Source organism: Diabrotica virgifera, chromosome 7, assembly GCF_917563875.1.
Source record: "Diabrotica virgifera virgifera chromosome 7, PGI_DIABVI_V3a".
NCBI lineage: Eukaryota > Metazoa > Arthropoda > Insecta > Coleoptera > Chrysomelidae > Diabrotica > Diabrotica virgifera.
This window is the reverse complement of record NC_065449.1, coordinates 231434969-231458589: the sequence shown is the minus strand read 5'-3', so window position 1 is coordinate 231458589 and position 23621 is coordinate 231434969. Positions and strand designations below refer to the sequence as shown.

Below are 23621 nucleotides of genomic sequence, written 5' to 3'. Positions count from 1 at the left end.
TTATATTTATACGTATTTCACTTAAATGATTATATTTGTTTCTTTCAAGTAGTTTATGAGTAATTTAAATATTTCCATTTTATGACAACTTAGTAGATATTCTATACTAATTGGAAAATGAACTTGTGTTTGTCGACGCTCATGATCGAGATAGTGCACCAAAATTTGGGAATAAGTAGGTAATGTCGTAACTAAGTAAAATCTCTAGGGGTGGAACGCTGCGTGGCCAACAAAGGGATGGGGGTAGGGGTGAATATAAAAAATATAAAGGGTTTTTTGCGCCGTTAGTGATTGAGATAGTGGACCAAAATTTGGAAATAAGTAGATCATGACATTACTAAGTAAAATCCCCAGAGCCGGAAACCAGAGTTGGGGCAGAGGGTAGTTATAAGGGGTCAAAGTCGCCGTTTTTATTATTTTTTTTTTGAGACGCTCATGATCGAGAGCTTAGACAAGGAAAAAAGAGAGGACGGGTAACACTCATTTAACACACACGTTTCAAAAGTGAAGCCAGTTTTTGGTTTGTTTGTCACCAAAAACATGGCGGTCACGTCAAAAATAACAATGGGTTGCCAGTGGTGGGTGTTCGTTGAAGGTTAAAATTTCATAAAAAATAAAGTAAATCATCATCTAAAATTCGTAATAAAAACATATGTATGTATTGAAACATATGTACGTAATATGAGCAACTTAATAAAACATTTACCGTACACAAATTCTTCATTTTAAATACATTTCATGTTTTTATTTTAAATACTCAATGCATAACAATTCCCCAAAGATACGTCGATGATCAAAATCTCTGGTGTCGGTTTGGCTTCACTTTTGGTCATAGGATTACTCGTCCTCTCTCTTTCCTTGTCTAAGATCGAGAGAGTGCACCAAAATTTGGGAATAAGTAGGTCATGACGTTACTAAGTAAAATCTCCAGGAATGGTACGCTGCGTTGCCGACAAAGGGGTGGGGCAGGGGTGAATACAAAAAATATAAGGGTTTTTTTGCGGCGTTTGTGATTGAGAGAGTGTACCAAAATTTGGGAATAAGTAGACCATGACATAACTAAGTAAAATCCTCAGAGCCGGAAACCAGAGTTGGGCATGAGGGTAGTTATAAGGGGTCAAAATCGCCGTTTTTATTATTTTTTTGTGACGCTCATGATCGAGATAGTGCACCAAAATTTGGGAATAAGTAGGTCATGAGGTAACTAAGTACAAACTCGACGGGTGGAATGCTGCGTGGCCGATAAAGGGGTGGGAGTAGGTGTGAATATAAAAAATATAAGGGTTTTTTTTGCGACGTGCTAGATTGAGATAGTGCACCAAAATTTGGAAATACGTAGACCATGACTTAGCTAAGTAAAATCCCCAGAGCCGGAAACCAGAGTTGGGGATGAGGGTAGTTTTAAGGGGTCAAAGTCGCAGTGCGTATTATTTTTTTGTGACCCGGCACAACATTTGTCCCCCCGCAGCGTTCCGCCCCTGGAGATTTTACTTAGTAATGTCATGATCTATTTATTCCCAAATTTTGGTGCACTCTCTCAATCACGAACGGCAAAAAAACCCCCATATATTTTTTACTCACCCCTGCCTACCACCCCTTTGTACCACAAGCAGGGTTCTGCCCCTGAAGATTTTACTTAGTTACGTCATAACCTACTTACTGTCAAATTTTGGTGCACTATCTCCATCATGAGTGCCACAAAAAAAAATAATAAAAAGCGCGACTTTTACCCCTTATAACTACCCTCGTCCGCCACTCTGGTTTCCGCCTCTGGGGATATTACTCAGTTATATCATGGTCTACTTATTACCAAATTTTGGTGCACTATCTCAATCACGAACTTCGCAAAAAACCCCTTACATTTTTTTATATTAACCCCTGCCCCACCCCTTTGTCGGCCACGCAGCTTTCCACTCCTGGAGATTTTACTTAGTTACGTCATGACCTACTTATTCCCAAATTTTGGCGCGCTATCTCGATCATGAGCGTCACAAAAAAAATAATAAAAAACGGAATTTTGACCCCTTATAACTACCTTCCTTCCCCACTCTGGTTTCCGGCTCTAGGGATTTTAATTATTTATGCCATGGTCTACTTATACCCAAATTTTGGTGCACTATCTCAATCACTAACGTCGCAAAACACCCCTTATATTTTTTATATTCACACCTACCCCCACCCCTTTGTCGGCCACGCAGCGTTGAGCCCCTATAGATTTTACTTAGGTACGTCATAACCTACTTATTCCCAAATTTTGGTGCACTATCTCGATCATGAGCGTCATAAAAAAAATAATAAAATCCGCGACTTTGACCCCTTATAACTACCCTCGGCCCCAACTCTGGTTTCCGGCCGTTGGTGAAAGTCATGTACACAACTAATTCAACATATTCCCATATAGTTTTTCCATATTACTTATCACGCACAAAATCCGCTCCTAGCTCTTAGACTCTTATTTCCTCTGTCCTCTGTCCTGGACACTCACTGAAGTCATGGAGAAAAAAATTAAAGTCTTCGAAATATAGCTATACAGGCAAATACTAAGGATATCATGGACAGACAAGATAACCAACGAGACCGTGCTACGAAGAATGGAGAAAAAAAGAGAAGTGATGTTTACAATTAAAAGGCGAAAGGTAGAATATCTCGGACACATAATGAGAAACGGCACTAAATACAGATTACTAAAAATAATCCTTCAAGGCAAAGTATTCGGAAAGCGAGGAATAGGGAGAAGAAGAATACTATGGTTAAAGAACCTGAGGAAATGGTTCTCCACAACAACAACTAATCTATTTAACGCATCAGTTAATAAAATGATTATAGCCAGAATGATCGCCAATATTCGAAACGGATAAACACCAAAATAAGAACCTTTTTCAAGAGACAAAAGAAAAGAATACGAACTGAAACAGTGTTCCACCGATTATATGATCTAATCCTTTGTTAAGAATATCACCTATTAATGATATTTTGACTTAATTCGGAGACACTAAATGTTGATTCTTCGTAACTGGTGATTACTATATCTTCCCAAAGGACACCTTAAGTTTAAAAATCCACAAGGAAAAAGTTTTCCTGTAGTTGGCTGTATACCATGTAATACAAAAAACAATCAAATCCTTTATAAAAGATATATATTTAAAATCCCTAAAAAGGGCTACATCACAGAACTAGTTTTCGATTGGTTTACCAATCATCATCAGTGCTTACGTGAAATTCACATGCTAACCACCAAGATATAATTTTACAAAAATATGTGAGTCAAAGCCCTGTACAAGTAATCCGTCAAGAGATATCACTTGCTGCCATACTTTCACCATGTGAACAAGTCAAACCACAGCTCAGATGTTACCTGGGGCATATTAATGAAAAATACTTTAAACATCCATGCTTAAATTAGCATTTTTAACCGATGTTCCTTTGACGGATTACGTGTACAGGGCTTTGACCCACATATTTTTGTAAAATTATATCTTGGTGGTTAGCATGTAAATTTCACGTAAGCACTGATGATGATTGGTAAACCAATCGAAAACTAGTTCTGTGATTTTTAGGGATTTTAAATATACAGGGTGTTTCATTAATAATTGTCCATATAGTAACTGGAGAAACCTTAGCACAAAATACGAAGATTTAACCTAAAACACTTAAATAAAATGTGGCTCCTTACTGAGTTACAATAATTAGTTTTAAAATGCTGAGCAAAAATAGTTTTTAAATTTTTAGATAAAACACCCTGTAACTTAGTAAGGAACCACATTTTATTTAAGTGCTTTAGGTTAAATCGTCGCATTTTGTGCCAAGGTTTCTCCAGTTACTATATGGACAATTATTAATGAAACACCCTGTATACCTTTTGTAAAGGATTTTATTGTTTTTTTTACCTTAAGTTTAAACTTATGTTCAAACTTACAAAAATATACTAGATGAAAAACTTGAGATAGTTTCTCAAGATTTTTTAAAATATTTTGGTAATATAACATAAGCTGATATCCTTAGATATTGGAGTCGCGCAATCAATAATTTAAAACATTATGAAATATCTGTATAGCTGTATATAAAATAAATGAGCTAATGTTCTCAGGATGTTAAATATCTTTAAATTTTAATTAATTTATTTTACATATATTTATCTTTTGGAATATAGCCTATTGGTTATTTAAAACAAATGTATTAATCGGCGCATTTTTGTCATTAATAGTGCATTGACAATATATCATACAACGTATGCCCAAATATAAACAAAAACAAATAGAAACTCACGTTCTATTGGTCTATGCTTCTCCTATAAAACAGAAGAATATTGACCCATTACTAAAACAGTAATAATAAAAATGTTATAAAACAAAAAAATCAACTGTCATTTGTTAAAAAATGTAAAAAATGTAAATCAATAAAATCTATACTGGCTAGTTCAAACCTGTGAAATTGTGCCAGTGACCTCTTACAGTCGATTTTCAATTTACAAGATTTTCATATTGTTACAACATGCGCACGCCGCATCGATCACCTGTTTATATTTGGGAATCAGTTGTAAATATCGTGTACAAGTGTACAGCAATATCTGAAACGGCGAAGATCATTCAGGTAGCAAATCAAGGAGAGGGGACTTTAGTTAAACACGTTGGTGCAAAGAATAGGTCACTAATTGCACAATTCCGTCAAATTTTGTTGAAAAGAAAATAAATACGTCATTAAATTCTTATTACAAATACCTCTGAAACAAATTATTAATTAATTAAGTATAAATGTGCAAGAAATTTAGCTTTCTACATTAATAGACGTTTGTTGGTTGAAGTCATTAATGAACAATTAGTATTCCTTATTTGCATTTAACTGAAATAATTGACAACAGGAATTTTACCAATACACACTGTTGCTTATTGCGTCTAATATTTTGATTCATAATAAAAGTGTAAAAGCATTACAGAATTGTCATTAATTTTACTCTGAAACAAGTAACAAATAAAAATCTGAAAAACCTTTGAAACCTGATTGATCTGACAACGTCGCGTAACCAAAGTTGTCGATCGGTCTGACCTTGGCGGTCTTAGATACTTCTGTCAACCTGTAATGGACACTCTATCTCTTCTGGTACTCATTATAACGTTTTCTCTTTGTTATCATTAACTAAAAGTATCATACTTATATCTTTACTCTTTATAATTTAGTGTATATACAGTATAGAGACTCCTTTTAGTTAAAATATACACTCTAGTCAAAAATATACATTAGGAAAGTAAATACATCTCTCCCCAAACATTTTCAGCCTTTTCTCATGTATTTTCCAGTCTACGCTAATACATCAACGAAAAATATCTTATCTAGGGATCCTATCAAGAAAATCCATTTCTACAACCTTATCGATCTTTTCCAAGACGGTTTCTAAATGTTTATCGGTTTGTCTCTCACTATTGTACAAATGATCCGTAGCTGAGAATTTGCTGCAGTCGGTTCTGTGCCTATCTGAGCACGTTCTCAGCGTTTTGAAGAATCCGTGAAGGTCTTTGAGTTGCGTGATGCTGTTCATGGTGAGAAGCAACTCGTTCCTGTTCATCGGCAAGTAGTCTATGTGGGTCTCTGGGTATTTCTTGTCCATCAATTCCGCTATCCTGACGACGTGGGGTGAGAAGGGTATTTGGTTAAGTTGAGTGTTAGCTTTCTTGTTCAGATCGTCTCCAACGAACGCCCAACGGTACCTATAACATAAATATTATCAATTGGAATCATTATTATTATCTATTCCCGGATATCAAGATTTCTAATACGGAATTCGACCAACCGAGTCCGGGATGTAGACTTAGCGCAGTTTCACACTAAGAATTTTAAATGTGCGATCGCTAGAACGCATCATGACATTCCAATGGTGGCTCAAACAATCCCATGGTAACTTTCACATTACACGGCGACTTCACCCAACGTTCCAACCGTATTCCGTGTAATGTGAAAGTTACCATGGGATTGCTCGAGCCACCATTGGAATGTCATCGTGCGTTCTAGCGACCACACATTCAAATTCTTACGCTTGTTTCACATTATAAGAATTTTGACCGTGCGATCGAATGTTTCAAGCGGTGAAGGGAGAATGATTCCATATGATTGCTCGAACCACTACGGCTATAATTCTTATAATGTGAAACAAGTGCGTTGGTAATATGTCTGGTGGCTGAGCTATAGCGCCCTTAGTCCCGGATTAATTGGATGTCTTCATTCTCACTATAATTGATATGATAAAATGTCTTCATTCTCACTATAATTATATTTGAACTTAAACAGTGTTTGATTTAAACATAACAACGATCTATACGTAAATAATAACAATGTCACGACTAGCGTATTATTTCTTCATCGCGTGACTAACGATTGATTCTCAATGTATCGTCGCCTCGTCTTGTTGGTTTATATATACAATACTAAATCACAACATACATAGTTCATTAGCGGTCAATGGCGATCATATCGCACGCTTATTCCAATACTGTCACTAAACAAAATTTTCGAATTTTGGATTTTACCGCCATTTAGTAGCAAATTGCGCGCTCTACTGTCTAGTAAAATTCGGTAAAGTAATTTACTAACGTGACTCGAGAGATGGCATCAATGTCGTTATGACCTTTATAGCAAGTTGCAAGAGGCGTCAGTACTAAACTGTCTTTAAAACGATAGGTACACTTTAGCTGTGGATAACAGTTCGAACGTTAAGTGGAACAACGTCACCATTTGCTTAAGTGCAGTTTTACGTTAAAAGTGCAGGTAAGTTAGTAGTGAATAATTGAATACAATAACGACACTTTAGATTTAATGTCAGTTTTCCATACACTCTTTTGTTTAAGGTCATTATAGCCTAAAATAATTACATACAAATGTTTAATTAACTTGTTACAGACCGATCTTTTTCGTTTAATGCCACTTTTCCATTGTTATTATATTGAAAATTAATAAAAATCTTAATAAGACAAGGTATTTTTGGTATAAAGTCGTTGTACTAATAATTTTTCCAACTAAAGTTATTGAATTAAAAAAATATTGTGCTACTATAGTATGCGGTTTACCGTCGCGTGTTCACTATAGCTTGCGGTCTGCCTAGTAGGAGCGGTGTATATAGTAGGAAAAATGAAAGAATATTTTCCTGTCACCGTGTCACACAAAAAATTGGCCAGCGCAAGTACATCTAATAATTATTATTACATGTACTTGCGCTGGGCAATTTTCTTTGTGACACGGTGACAGGAAAATATAGCGTGTTTTATATGTTCGTTCATGGGTATTCTTTCATTTTTCCGACTGTAAGCTGTATTATATTACAATGCCGACAAGAGTCTTTACAAAGTGAATAAAACGCGTAAAGTAAAAGAATAATTATTTTAATTTTACGAACTAATAGGCACTTTTTTATTTATTTAAATTTATGTGTCTCGGCTGCAATGACTATTGACACAAACAATACGGGAAATGCAATAATTAATTAAATGGATAACTAATTATTAATACAGTTAATTCCTAATCCTTAAAAATACTACATAGATAAAAGAGACTTTCTACTATTATAATTAATGACAGTTTTAAATAACAGGTAGAGATTAAAAAGACAAAAGATCATAATAATCTGTTTGTTTATTTAATGCCTTTCAAGAAACTAATAGGTATTACCTACTTATAATAATGGTAATTTAATATTTCGAAGTAACATAACAATAACTGAACTATAGGAAGAGACAGTACTGAATGTTTTGATTGGAGTGAAGTTGAGGGATTACGTGGATCCAATGAAATTGGCTCTTGTGTGTTGACGTATATAAAGGATAAAGCTTTGACAGTCGATGATGAAAACTTGGAAATAATATTTTATTCCGATAACTGCTGTGGACAACAGAAAAACCAATTTATGTTTTCCATGTATCTCTATGCTCTTACAAATTATAAAATTAAGAGCATAATTCATAAGTTTCTTGTTGTCGGTCACACCCAAAATGAAAATGATTCAGTTCATGCTCGAATCGAAAAAGAGGTGAAAAAGTTTTTACGATCCGGGCCGATGTATGTGCCGGAACAATACATAACTTTAGTCAGAAATGCAAAGAAGAATGGAAACCCTTATAAAGTAACGAGAATGTGTTACCCACATTTCTATGACCTAAAAAATCTTGCGGATATGTGTGGTAGTCAATTTGACCAAAATATGACAGGCGACACAGTCTACATTAGCAAGATCAGAGTAATAAGATTTGAAAAAGGTAAAGATGGACAGCTGATGGTATTATACAATACCTCGTTTCAACAGACGGAGTTTATGGAGATTAATATTAATCGTCCCTTGCCTAGACCAAGACGAAATAGGCCACAAAAAACTAACAGCAACCGACATAACTTTGTTCTAAAGCCGCTTTATAGTTCCAGACTAAATTTGAGTGAAAGAAAGAAGAAAGACTTGAAGTCACTCGTCGATGCCTATCTAATTTCACCCTACTACGCTGATTCATTTTATAATACCATTTTGTAATTTTACTTTTAATTTCCATTTTTTTTTAATTTAATTTAATAAAAATTTACATTTATAGTTCTACATTTTATTTTTTTGAGTTTGTGTGGAGAATTTAGCTGTATTTACTACAAAAGTTTGCTACCCCTTTTTTAACAAATAACGAGTTAAACAAAAATCTCTATAATACTTAATAGGAAAAACGACACTATAGTACTAAAACCAAAAATTACATAATATGAATGCACCTAAATATTTTTTTGTACATAGCATAAAGTCAATATTTCTTATATTAATTAATATCTGTAAAAACAACAACAATGCTTTAGTTATTTTTCAAAATATTGTCATTTCTATAACAACCTAAATCTTATTTTGCTTCTCCTGTAAAATACACGTTTTAGTTTAGTGACAGTATAGAAATAAGCGTGCGATATGTAAACTAATATAAACTATATTATATTTTATTTCGTAGAAGTTCTGTCCAATGCTAAGGGTTAACGTACCACGTTACACAAGCGATAGTGTGTGAAACTAGAATAAGGGTGCGTACAACCTCAACAAGCACCGAGTGCTGTAACCTCGCGTTTGATAACGTCTAGCACAACAACAAATCAAATATCAGTAAAATGAAATTAGTTGAAAGACTGATAAATTTTGTACACACTTGAATGAATAAAGGAAGTGAAAACAATTCGTATATTAAAGTGTGTAAAGGTATTTTATTTTTCTTAGCTAAGCGCTTTCGACAAAATTGTCATAATCGGAGCTAATGGTCAATGTCGTGTGTGCGCGCATAGTGTTGAACATTGGATATTAAAAATGTATTACAATATGTAGATCAAATGTTGCACTTGTCTACTGTGCAACTCCGGAGGAGGAAAAAACAAAAACATGTAAAACAGCCACTCAAATATTACAAACACATAAAACGTTTGTTCATGGCGTGGGTTTTTTCACCCAACCATTAGAGGAAAGTCGCCAATTATGGAATACCATTTTGTTTTGGGGATATAAAATAATACCTTTATAGAAATGAAAACAATTTAATGTTATGACACATCAGTCATACATTTTTATGCAGTAATTAAAAGCCGTCTATTAAATATCTTAATTAACAAAAAAAAATCGAACAAAAAAAAACAAAATCCCAAATGAGTAACCAAATATGGAATAGGTACCAATATATGGAATAGGTACCCACATATGGAATATAGGCACAAACCAACGTATCAATAACAAAAATAGACATAAAAATCTGAGATCAAATAAATTTAAATAAGAAAATTGTGAAAAATGAAAGAAGCAGCTTAATTCAAATGCAGACATCACAGATCCATGTATGAAACTCTGGACCAGCACAATCATGATGAGCCGACTTACACTTAATCCACTATTCCATAATTAGGCACCAACGACTGTCCATATTTGGATTTGTACATTAGTTCAAACTAGTATCAACATTTTTTCAGGTCGTAATGTTTTAATTACAGAAGGTCATAAAATATCAAAATAAAGGTACTATTGATATACACAATAGCATAATAAGTCTGTATTCATGCATAATAACCAATAATACTCGTTGAATATATTTACCTTTGAAATTTTCTGCGAGACGATAAAACAAAACGCGCCTGTCAGACACGTATCGTTCGCGCATCTGACACAGAGGTGTGAATACGATAATAAAGAGAGCGACTGAAATAGAGAATGGTCTTGTAGTGCGCTTCCAACTTATATTTTCGGAGAAATCAAGGAATTCCATATTAGGTCACTATTCCATATTTGGTTACTTTCCTCTACGGCTGAAGAGAAGTAGCAGCAGTTTTTTCCTCATCCGGAATTGCACAGTAGACTGCAACATTTGATCTACATATTGTAATATATTTTTAATTTCCAATGTTCAACACGATGCGCACATACACGACTCTAAGTAGTGGTACTTCTTTTTATATGCACTGACCATTAGCTCCGATGATGACAATTTTGTCGAAAGCGCTTAGCTAAGGAAAACAAAATACCTTTACACACTTTAATATACGAATTTTTTTCACTTCCTTTAAAATGTAATTCAAAAACGTCGTTCTACAAACCTGGAACACAATGCACAGTAATAAGACAGGACATGGAAAACTTCAATGGAAAATTTCTCACGAAAAAGACTTAATATAAAAGGAAAGAATACAAAGCTCACGATAATTGGCAGGAAAAAGATAAGAGGTCAACTCTAAGTCAACCAAAGTCCGGTAGAAAGAGTGACTACAATTATTACCTCGACACCATAATAAATGAAGAACGGACCAACCAGGAGACAAAGAGCGCGCATCACAAAAGCTACATCCATCTTCAACCCCATGAGGGTTTCCTTTAAGAGCCATAACCTTTCTTTTGGTATACAACTAAGAATGCTGTGATGCTACGTTTTGTCTGTTCTGTTTTATAAGGTTGAATCTTGGGACTTGAACAGAGATATTATGTGCAAAAGATTGGAAGCATTTGAGATGTGGATATATGGAAGAATACTTAAGATTCCATGGACTGACCAAGATCAATCAGGAGATTGTTAGAAGAGAACCGAAAGGTACTGACCACCATCAAATCTGGAAAGCTACAGTACTTTGGACACTTTATGCGAAATGAATTCAGATATGCCCTCCTACAAGCCATCCTGCAAGAAAAAATATTTGGAAAGCGAGGTCCAAGAAGGAGAACCTGGTTAATCAGAAACTGGTTAAAATCATAAAGCTTGCCATGATAATCGCCAAAATTCATCACGGATAGGCACACCAAGAAGAAAAATCGGCAAACATATTTGAAAACTGCAAATATAAACGAAATAATACACATAACCAATGAAATACATTACTAAATTAGATAAAAAAGGAATCAAATTAAAATCTTCATAATTTAATATTAATTAACTTACATTTGAAATTGTGGAAGAGTCGTAGCAGGCAGAAGGAGTGTCAAATCCAGCAACTTGGCCGTCGCCAATTGCAACCGCAGCCAATGAGGATGCCCTAAGGCGTGGAGTCCATTACTGCTGTTAGTTGCCCAGCTTGCATCAAGAGAAGACATTAATTTTATATGAGAGCTAAAGAGAAACGCAAAAGAAAACAAAACGTTACTAGAAAAAATAATGAAACTAAAGGTGAAAGAATTCAAACAAAAACAATAAATAAATAAAATAGATAATAATGATAATACGTTAGTTCCAAAGACTAAAATTAAGTTTGGCATATATACCATTTTTTTATTTTACTGATTTCAGAAAGAGTAGTTTTTCTTGTAATTTTCCCATAGACCGCTATTTTTAAATAGCGATTGTAGGAGAACATCTGGTCTTGTGGTGAGCTATAGGGCGGCGAGTACATAGCAACGTATACGGATAATATAATCAACAATACTGTAACTTTTTCTATAGCGTGCGCTTTTTGTCATACGCTGGCCCTTTTATTCGCTGTGTGCTGTGTGCAAGGCACAAATCTCATAGACGTTTCACGTAAATTGTCAAGGTCAAGACAGCAAATTAGTTACCATTCCAATCCAGAGATGTCGCTGTCAGTCAATTCTCTTATCATATTTAACAGCTGTCAGTTGACAGTTAAATTAATTTGTTATTTACTTTTTATTTTACAGTTTGTGGCTTAATTATTTTATTATAGTGGTGTTATGGGCCATTCCACGAATATACTTCTGTTCCAGACCATCGCGACAACGAAAATTTTAGTGTGCAACATAAGAAGTACGAAACTAAATTGCAAATTACATTCTTGTTTATTGGAATAATTTTTAGAGCCATTTACTTTCGTTCTTCTTATGTTGCACACTAAAATATTCGTTGTCGCGATGGTCTGGAACAGACGTATATTCGTGGGATGGCCCATACGTTTTTAATTAGATTTAATCACAATTTTAATCAATTGTATTAACCTCCTCTCCGATTTTATGAGTAGAATTTTTAGTTTACATTGATCATCCCGTGGTGTGTTCTTCACATTTAAAAAAACATATACTAGATCCTGAAACAGTTTATTCCAATAGACAAGTGTGTCATCAACATTTCGGGCATATATGAAGAGCTTATTTCCAAAGTGTCTTAAATCCATGTAAAGTAAAACTGAGAAATTACAGATTTTCGTTCAAATTTAACATACAAATTATACAATTTTACAATTTTCATATGCACTTTTAAATGGTAAATAAGTCGTTTTGGTACATAAAACTTTATTCTAGACCTTAAGAAATCTATAAAGAATAAAAAAAAATTAAAAAATCGAAATTTTGGATTTAAGACACTTTGGAAATAAGCTCTTCATATATTTTTGGAAGTTTATAAAAGATTATAAGGTATTTATCCAAACAATCATCCTACAAGATTCTTTCCAAAAATGTTCTTCTTCTTCTTCAAATGCAAATCCACTAATGGATGTTGGCGATCACATGTTCCATTAACTCTCTGTTTCTTGCAATGTGTATCAGTGATTGTATGTCGGTAATCCCTGTCCATTGCCTTATGTTTCGGAGCCAGGACATTTTCTTGCGTCCTATTCCTCTCTTGTCTTCAATTTTACCCTGGATTATAAGTTGAAGGAACTGGTATTTTTCGTTTCGCATGATGTGACCCAAATACGCCGTTTTTCTTTTCTTGATGTTTTCGAAAAGCTGACGTTCTTGGTTGATTCTTTTAAGGACATCCACATTTGTGACTTTCGCCGTCCATGGTAGCTTTAGGATACGGCGATAAAGCCACATTTCGAAGGCTTCTAATCTGTTTATATCCATCGTTTTGAGTGTCCAGCCCTCTATGCCATATAGCAGCACCGACCACACGTAGCATTTAGTAAACCTTAGTCTCAGTGTAAGGTCGAACTCTGAGCAGCTCAGTACCTTCCTGAATTTTACGAAAGCTTGTCGAGCTTGCTCAATGCGACATTTTACTTCCCTGTCCGATGCCCAGTCTTCAAAAAGCCACGTTCCTAGGTATTTGAATTTGCTCACTCTCTCAATGGACTTAGTATTCAGTGTTATGGTGGAGTTTTCAAATGCATCCAAGTTTCTGGAGATGATCATGAATTTGGTCTTTTTGGTATTAATCTCTAATCCCATTCGCTTACTGTATTCTCCGATTATAGTGACAAGTTGTTGAAGATCTGCTATGTTGTCGCAAATTAAGACAGCATCATCAGCATATCGTATGTTGTTGATTAATACTCCATTCACTTTGATTCCCATCTCTGCATCTTCCAAAGACTCTTGAAATATGGCTTCCGAATAAATGTTAAATAAAAGAGGGGAAAGCACACATCCCTGCCGAACACCCCTTCTTATATGTATGGATTTGGATATAGAATTGTCTATTTTTAATTGTGCTGCCTGATACCAGTACAAGTTTTCAATGCATCTTATGTCTTTTTGGTCTATATCAAGCTTCTTGAGGATCTGCATTAACTTGTCATGTTGGACACGCTCACAAAAATGTTCATTCAACTCAATATTACACATCAGTGCTTTCACGTGACACATGGCAGTAGTGTTTAGCATTTTGAAAACAAATTGGAATATTTGAAGTTTTCAGTAAAACATTGAATTGTCTTTCTGTTGTTTTAATTTCCTGCGAAATTTCATCCAAAATCCCGCAAAATTTATAATTTTAAATTCCCACGTAACTAAAATTTGTCACTTTAGTTCCCATTCCAATCAAGAGATGGCGTTAATTCGATCCGAAAGATTAACATGGTCGTGAAACGTCTGCGTCTATGAGTATGTATGGTTTGTGGTGCAAGTACTTGGAGGGGATACGAGAAACAATCATACGCGAGTTGCGGAGAAATCTTGTAACTTTCTTAAATAATTCATATTATTGTCAACTGAAATTGTCATATTGACATATTTCGTACCTACTGTCATTGAAGAATATGGGATTTCGCAAATGCTGTGTTATAAATTGTAAAAATACAACAAAAAATTATCAATTTAAGTTCTATTCGTTTCCAACTTCTAAGTACAAATTAATACAAAGAGAAAAGTGGATTTCCATCATAATAAAACAGAAGTAAGTAACTTTATGTACTTTATGCACTTGTCTAAAATGAATCCTAGTTAAAGTGTACTTTAGGTTGTCATTATGAAATCGGGCATTAATGTTGCTCCACAATATTGATATTATATGCAATTATTATATAAAAGTATATTTAATTAATTGTATTTTGCTTGCAGTACTGCATTTTAATAACTAATTTTATTTAATACATACAATTGTTTACCTTTTAATAACATCACCTAAATCTTATTTTTTCTTATATATTTTTTGGGCTACGGCCTTGACAATTATCCAGCAACCAGGACCAATATAATTAAAAGTGCTACAAATGTTGCTGAGCTATGACACTAGGTGCTGCTCTTCCGAACTTGCACGGTCCCAATATCAAAACTATATTAATCTACATGTACACCTTATGCTTTTGGTGATCTCCATGCCCTCACCATAAGTTTCTATGTATTCGCCGCCTTATGACTCACCACAAGACCAAATGTTTTTCCTATGAACTCAATAGCTCATTACCTTTATTAAAAACTTTTTCTGGAATCGCTATACATCTATATTTATATTATTTATTTATATTTAATTATGTTAACATATACGTTTGGCGCGGCTATCCGTGACGTCGTAGGTCTACCCCTTATCAGGCACGGGACGTCAGAGTGGACGGGACTTGTGATGAGTGGTAGTGGAGTGAGGGGGGTCCTCCAAAGTGACCCAATGCCTACTAATTCTAGTAGGCATAAGGACACTTTGGACACTCCCCCACCACTACCACTTGTCACAAGTCCCGTACACACGGGATATACGGGATTATACGGCATTGACCTCTGATGTCATGCTTTATATGTCATTGGCAGCCGCGATGTCACACGTATATGTCAATATAGGTAATGAAATATAAATCATACAAATATAGATGTATAATAATTTTCATTTGATGCTGAATACAGTATATGTCAAACTTAACTTACTACCTCTAATATGACTAAGCTACTAGGCATGTCAATCACTAATTAGGTTTATCAAATTGAATGCATAATACTCAAAACCTATAACACATAATGCCCAACAATTGAAAGGCTAACATTGACGCTTATGCCGGGTAGTCACATAGTAAGGTTTACAGGGATAGTCCAAGAAGTGTCCCAGTTAACAGAAGAAAATTTGGAAATTGCACTTTTTTTCGTTCTTCGTAATACATTTCCATAATGCAATTTAACGTTTAAATAGAAAATAATCGTAGTAATAAGAATCGATCACTCGTGTCAATATTTTTATAATATTTTTACTGAAATGTTTCAAAAAGTGCGAATGGATACAATTTTTTACATACGGATCTACCTAATAGTATCTAAGGTAACTTTGATATAAGTCGGACTGACAACTTTCTTATAAAAATATTGTAGCAACAATCAACAATAACCAAAGCTATATTTGACAAGTCATTATTGACGACTGTAACACACATTCTACCGAGTACTGTAAACTTAACCTTCGTAAAATCAGTATATTCTATTATTGTTCAGTTTACCAAACGGTCTAGGACGTTTCATCGCCGCCGTTTCGATGCCGCCAGTTCGATGCCGATGCCGGCCGATTCATCGCCAGTCAATTAATCGCTATCTCATATATTTCCGAATTTTCGACAGTTATAATTATTAGTTATTTTTAGTATTAATTAGGAATTCTAGGAAATGTGAGATATGACGGCGATTAAATGGACTGGCGATGAACCGGCGGCATCGAAACGGCCGGCGATGAACCGGCGGCATCGAAACGTCCCATTCCGCCATCTATCAACCTAATTGGGTACTTCTGGGACTTCCCCCGTAAAAAGGAAGTAGTAAAGAAATGCGAAAAGCGTTAGTAAGGATATATGTAATAATTAATTACCTGTTGTTGGACCTGTTGCATCCAGCCACCACAGCAAATCACAAACAAATAAATTTATGTTAATTACTTTGTACTCAGGGTATTATACTAAGAAATTTTCAAGTGGTGGTATTTTTCTTTCAATAGAGCTTCTTATCGATTGTCACTTGTTTCGAGCTTCTGTCATATGTTGTAATAATCTGTCTATAATATTAATATACACGGATTATACGACATATGACAGAGGCTCGAAACAAATGACTGAATGAAAAACTCTAGGAACGCATTTGCTAAATTAGCTCAAAAAGTAGCCTATGTATAACTGATAGTGTTCAGTGCTAATTAAATAGCGGATCAGAGAGTTCAAACACTAGAAGATGTCACTATCGCGAAGATGTCTGGGTTCGATCCCCGTCATCGCTAATAATAGGCAGTTGAAGAGTGGCACTGGGTCTATTACTGTTCTTATATACCGTAGACCCAAGAAAGAGCAGACTAAACTGCACTAACAGCATCCAAGGAGACTATTCTTATATTAAAAAATAAATCAGTTTCAAATAAAGCTATAAGTTAAGTAAATAATTTTAATACAAAAGAGTTTTTGGTCCACATTCCACAACATTTCGTACACTAGGAATGTTATGAACATTTATAAGATGTCATATACTTCTAATATTGTTATTAGTAATATATAGGGTGTCCCAAAAGTAGCGGAACGGTCGAATATTTCGCGAACTAAACATCGGATCAAAAAACTGAAAAATACGTGTTAAATCATTTTCAAAAATCTATCCAATGACACCAAACACCAATCCCCATTACACCCCCTGGAGGTGGGGTGGGGGGTAACTTTAAAATCTCAAATGGAAACCCCCAGTTTTTCTTGCAAATTTGGATTCTTTACGTAAAAGTAGGCAACTTTTATTCAAGACATTTTTTCGAACTGTGGATAGATGGCGCTATAATTGGGGAAAACCATTTATCCTGATACCATAGGTAAATTATAGAAACGGTCTAATATCTCACGAAATACACTTCCAAATGAGAAACCAAAAAACAGATTTTTAATCTTTTTCGAAAACCTATCGAATAACACCAAACATGACCCTCCAACCCACCCCCTCGAGGTGGGGTGGGGGTAACTTTAAAATCTTAAATAGCAACCCCCACTTTTTATTACAGATTCGGATTCGCCATAAAAAATTAAGCAACATTTATTCGAAACATTTTTTAAAATTTCTGATAGATGGCGCTAATAAATCGTATTTTTCCAATTAAAGCGCCATCTATTAACAATTCTAAAAAATGTTTCGAATAAATGTTGCTTAATTCTTCGTGACGGATCCGAATCTGAAATAAAAAGTGGGGGTTGCTATTTAAGATTTTAAAGTTACCCCCCTCCCGTCCCCAGGGGGTGGGTTGGAGGGTCATGTTTGGTGTTATTCGATAGGTTTTCGAAAAAGATTAAAAATCTGTGTTTTAGTTTCTCATTTGGAAGTGTATTTCGTGAGATATTAGACCGTTTCTATAATTTACCTATGGTATCAGGATAAATCGTTTTTCCCAATTATAGCGCCATCTATCCACAGTTCGAAGAAATGTCTTGAATAAAAGTTGCTTACTTTTACGTAACGAATTAAAATCTGAAAGAAAAACTGGGGGTGTCCATTTAAGATTTTAAAGTTACCCCCCTCCCCACCTCCAGGGGGTGTAGTGGGGGTTGGTGTTTGGTGTCATTGGATAGATTTTTGAAAATGATTGAAAACGTATTTTTCAGTTTTTCGATCCGATGTTTAGTTCGCGAAATATTCGACCGTTCCACTACTTTTGGGACACCTTGTATAAATGCTGAGGATCACGTAGAGGGCTTGACTAAATTGATGCTCCATAGCGAGAACCATTGGCAACTCGTGAATGCTATGACTGCAGGGTTAATGAAAAAGAATGGAAGACTGGAAAATAATTCATAGATAAAGTAGTAGAGTATATGCAATCGAGAACAAAAGAGGGAGTGGTGGAAGGCGTGCTGAAGTCATACGCCCACGTTTTCTCAATGGGTGGCAGTTTTTATTGGATAGACATCTCAAAATTTTTCTTCCCCAAGATAATACACTAAGACGCTATGTGCTTCAAAGACGCTAGGTGCGTAAAGTGCGGAGAAAATCACAAGAGTAAATTCTGCCAAATTCCAGCAGAACAAAAAGCAAAATGTGCTAATTGCCAAGGGCAACACCCGGCAAGTTATAGAGGATGCCCAAAGATACCTGCCTGGGGAAGACCCAGACAAATAACAATAGAAAACAGAACACAACAACCTAAAAGAAACAATGGGCAATCGTACGCCCAAATCACCAAACCAACACAAAACCCAACAACAGATTCGACCATATTAATTTCAAAAGAACAACAAAAAGGACTGGCCACGATGATAGAAGAGCTAGTCATAAAAACGGTAAGTGAAGCGATTAAAAATGTAAAAATAGCACTGAACTAAGGCACGAAACTAGGGGATACCTGAAGATAGGCTCCTGGAATTCAGGCGGCATAAGAACTAATACAAACGTGCTGGACGAATTAATAAATAGATATGAAATGGATGTCGTAGCATTGCAAGAAACTAAACTAACTCATACCATCAATATCATGTTTCCAGGATACGACATCTACAGGAACGACCACAGAGCAAATTCAGGAGGAACTGCTATCCTAGTGAGAAAAGGAATAAATCATACATTACAACATACGCCACCACTAAACACTATGGAAGCAACAACAATAAAAGTCCAGATGAGACAAGGTGAAATAAGGATCACTTCAGCATATGTAAGGCCAACAGATCCTCTAAACGACGACGACCTGAATACGTTCCTGAACGCCGAAGAACCGTTCATAATAATAGGAGACCTAAACGCCCGATCCCCTAACTGGAACGATAGAGCTACAAACAGAAACGGTAGAATACTGAATAATTATCTAGTGAACAACGAAGACACCATGGTGATTGGGCCCATCGAACCAACATACTTTCCTGGAAATGCTCTACCAACCCATTTAGATATAGTAGTGGCCAAAAGCCTAGGACTACAAACAGACATCCGAACCTTAAACGAAGGATCAGCAGACCACAACCCCATACTCATAGAAATAGGTACATGGGAAGAAGATAACAGAACAACAAAGAAAAGAAAGAAAACCAAGTGGTCTAACTTCAAACGCCTAGTGAGCATAGGAATTGGAAACATTCCTACAATTGACAATCCACAAGAAATAGAGGAAAAAGTCCTAGAGCTCGAAAACATCATAAAAGAAGCACTAAGAAATAGCACTACTGAAGAAGAATATGAAATTCATATGGGAAGATTTAGAGACATAAATCAGGAAATAAAAGAAATGATAAGGGAAAAGAACAGAGCCAAAAAGAGAGCCAGAAGAACGAGAAACCAGGAAGATAAAAATAGGGCAAATCGACTGAATCGACAAGTCAAACAGGCACTAATAGACCATAGAAGCCAAAAGTGGGAAAACTACATAAAAGAAATGGAGGAAAGGAGCCAAAATATGCAAGAAATATGGAGGCTCCAAAGAACTTTAAGAAACGATAGAAAACCCATTCCCCCACTACATGGAGAAAATGGGATCGTCTACACAGAAGAAGATAAAGCCGAGGTGATGAGAAGGACACTTGAAAGAGAGTGTACACTGAATTATCACCAAGACGAAGATATAGACTTTATCGAAGAAGTCGAAGAAACAGAACTAGAAACGCCCGAAGAACAAGAAGAAATAATAAATCCCACATCACCAAGAGAAATAAATGAACTGATTCGAAAAAGTTCACCAAAGAAAGCACCTGGTCCAGACGAAATCACTAACAGAGCTCTGAAGTATCTTCCCTCGAAAGCAGTTGTGTATTTGACAAATATAACAAACGCAATACTAAGATACAGGCTCTTCCCAAATCGATGGAAGGAAGCCCATGTAATTATGATACCCAAGCCAGGAAAGAACCACATATTTCCTCAAAATTACAGGCCGATTAGCTTACTTCCAGCAGTCAGTAAGATAGTGGAACGGGTCATCCAAACCAGGCTCCAATCAGAGACAGACAGGCTAGGCATAATCCCAGAATCACAGTTTGGATTCAGAGCTCAACATTCCAGCGAACTTCAAATATTAAGACTTACCGAATATATAGTAGCTGGGTTCAATGACCAACAATATACGGGAGCAGCCTTTCTGGATGTAAGCAAAGCCTTTGATAGAGTGTGGCATGAAGGACTGACATACAAAATGAGAGATTATGGATACAGCGGGGCCATGACGAAACTCATCTCCTCGTACCTAAGCGACCGGAAGTTCAGGGTCCGGATAGGACCAGTTCTATCAGAACACGGAATGCCGGAAGCTGGAGTACCACAGGGGGCAGTTTTATCACCCCTTCTGTATACCATATATACAGCAGATGTTCCAAGAACACCCGGAACATTGATCAGCCTTTATGCAGACGACACTGCAATTGCTGCAAAATACATGAACCTAGATATAGCTGTAAGAAATCTACAGACGGCATTGGATACAATAGAAGAATGGAGTATCCAATGGAAAATAGCAATAAATCCAGATAAGACCCAAGCGGTTATCTTCAAAAAGAGAAGAGATAACCCAGAAGAACAGCTAACATTGCAAGACAGACCCATCGAATGGCAAAACGAAGTTAAATATTTAGGAGTCACAATGGACCAAGGTCTTACATTCACATCACATGTCAACGCAACAGTCCAGAAAACAGCAGCGGCCAGATCAGCAATAAGAGGACTCACAGGAAGAAGAAGCAAATTAGCTATGAAAACAAAATTAAGACTGATAAATAGCATTATACTGCCAATAATTACATACGCATCTCTTGCATGGGGTCACATAAGTCAAAGTAACAAAAAGAAGATACAAGCGGCACACAACAACTGCCTCAGAGAAGCTGCAAACGTGCCCAGATACGTCGCCGAACGGTTCTTATTTAGAGACCTAAAACAAATAAGAGTACTGGATATTATGGAGGAAAAAGCCAGAACAAAATTTGCTGAGCTAGAAGACCACCCAAACCGGATCTTGCAAGAGATATTAAGGTATGATGTGTACCATAGATGGAAACATAGGAGACCCAAACAACAAATATTAGTAAATATATAATAAAGGCTAGATAATCGTAGCTCTATCAAAAGAAGACAACTTGCTCACCTTTGGCATCTCATTATATTTATTAATGTTGAACTTTATAATTTTCAGACATCCCTCAAAAAAATATACAAAAAAACTTCAAATCGGCTTCAGCCACTAAAAAAATCAATAAAATATTAACAATAGGCGAAAGCCACAAAAAAAAATATTAGTAACAAAACCCAAAAAAGGGCATGAGGGGCCCACATCCTCGAGCGCCGAGTCGCCGAACTGGACAGAGCCCAGAGCGGGGACTCGGCGCCCGAGCAAGCAAAACAGATCGAAGATAAGTCACTAGAGATAGCGGGAATAGAGCGCCTCACGCTGGCCTGCATTGATCGGGGTAGGATTTCATATGGGAGTCCGTGTACCCAAGACTCCCATATGATAAGCACTTTGCTGATTGAGAGCCTCTATAGCGCATCAGAGTGCTATCGGGGGGTAAGTGGATGGTCTGGAGCATTGAAGCGGGGTGGAGTGATTCCTGCTTACGGGAGTTAATCCTCCTCGCCCCAATGAATTGTATCACCCGAATGTCATTCTCTAGGGGTGAGCAAGTCTCTCAGGCTGGGTTAAATCACTATGCTTGCTTGCTTGATAATACACTATGGAATATACTATAATGAGACTAGAGCACCATACTTATTTTAATTAACAAATGCGTTCTTCTGAAAAATAACACACCGCCACTTAAAAACAGTTGTTAAAGGAACAAATTGTTGTTAAAACGTGCACAACAATTTATAAAAAAAGAAACAAAAAACATATCAAATAAAAACTAGTTTCTATAAATAAATATCATGAATACTCGATTTAATATACTGTGCATGCAAATAAATCTTTCTAAAACCAATCAAGATAATTATTAATTAAGCATATGATAACTATAATAACTATAGAAAAAAATGTTTTTCATTGATTCGATAACACAACACTGCTTCTTTGAATATTCTCTTTTTTCAGTCCGTTTCTTTCATGACTAAATATATTTTTCCATTGTACTTAGTGCTCATTGTTCCAAGTATTTTTGCCTATTTGGGATCTGTCAAAGATTTATGATTAATGATTCATGCTCGTTTATCCTAACACTTGCGATTTCGTCCACATAAGAAATATTAATAGTTCATTGAAAACCGGTGGAAAAGAGAAGTTGAAGGCTATTATCAGCCAGATAAACTAACACAGTGCAGAAATTCATCATCATCGTCATCATCATGGCATCTGCATTCCATTGGAGTGATTGCCGCCCTCTTTGGGCTCTTCCGATTCGTTTGTCGCGGTGAATCAATCCGCATAACATTTTGGTTTTACAATTCGTTGTGTGACTTGCATCTTCTACAATTTTTCTCCATTCGTTCCTATTTTTGCTTATGGTTAGCCATTCTCTGACTCCCATCTTCTTAAGGTCCTCGACTATCTGGTTCTCCCATCTTTTTTTGGGTCTTCCTCGTGGTCTGCCTGATACAGGTCTCCATTTGGTCTAAATTCATTATTACCTAAGTTTAGTGTGCCTGCTATCCTCCGAATTATTTTCCTGTCTAGGATCCTCAATCTTTCTTCATCTATCTGTATCAAGCACATTACTTCAGCACCATATGTGATTACTATGGTCTAATTGCTGCTTTGTAAATTTTCAGTTTACAAAGTGCAGAAATTACTACCTAAAAATATGGCCAATGTAATACGAGCAATAGATTCTACTATTCTACAGAATAGAAGAAAAATCCAATACATATTCCATTTTCTTGTGATATTAATTTAAGTATCTATATTTTTATTCACTATTCTTCAGTTCCTTTTTCAATGCAGTCCAGTAGCAATTGTATACAGAACAAACAAAATTTTTTTAAAAACACTATAAGCATTGCTATGTGCAGCAAACGCAGAGCTACTGTGGCTATTGGTACTTAATACATAAATAAAAAACTAAAAAACTACAGAATACAACATAAATATGATTTTAAGATTGTAGCTGAAGAAATTACGAAAAAAGCAGTAACATTTTTT

General features: G+C 35.7%; 1 protein-coding gene across 1 annotated transcript in view; it reads right to left on the bottom strand.

The window, feature by feature from the left end:
* Positions 1 to 1192: 1192 nt before the first annotated feature.
* Positions 1193 to 23621, bottom strand: part of LOC114327250 (protein dopey-1 homolog) — a 192677-nt gene continuing 170248 nt past the window's right edge. Inside the window, exons 17-18 of the mRNA XM_050655412.1 lie at positions 11409 to 11576; positions 1193 to 5702 (exon numbers count right to left, since the gene is read on the bottom strand). Coding sequence (XP_050511369.1) covers positions 5324 to 5702; positions 11409 to 11576 — 547 coding nt within the window. The 3' untranslated portion in view covers positions 1193 to 5323. The remainder of the gene's footprint in view (positions 5703 to 11408; positions 11577 to 23621) is intronic.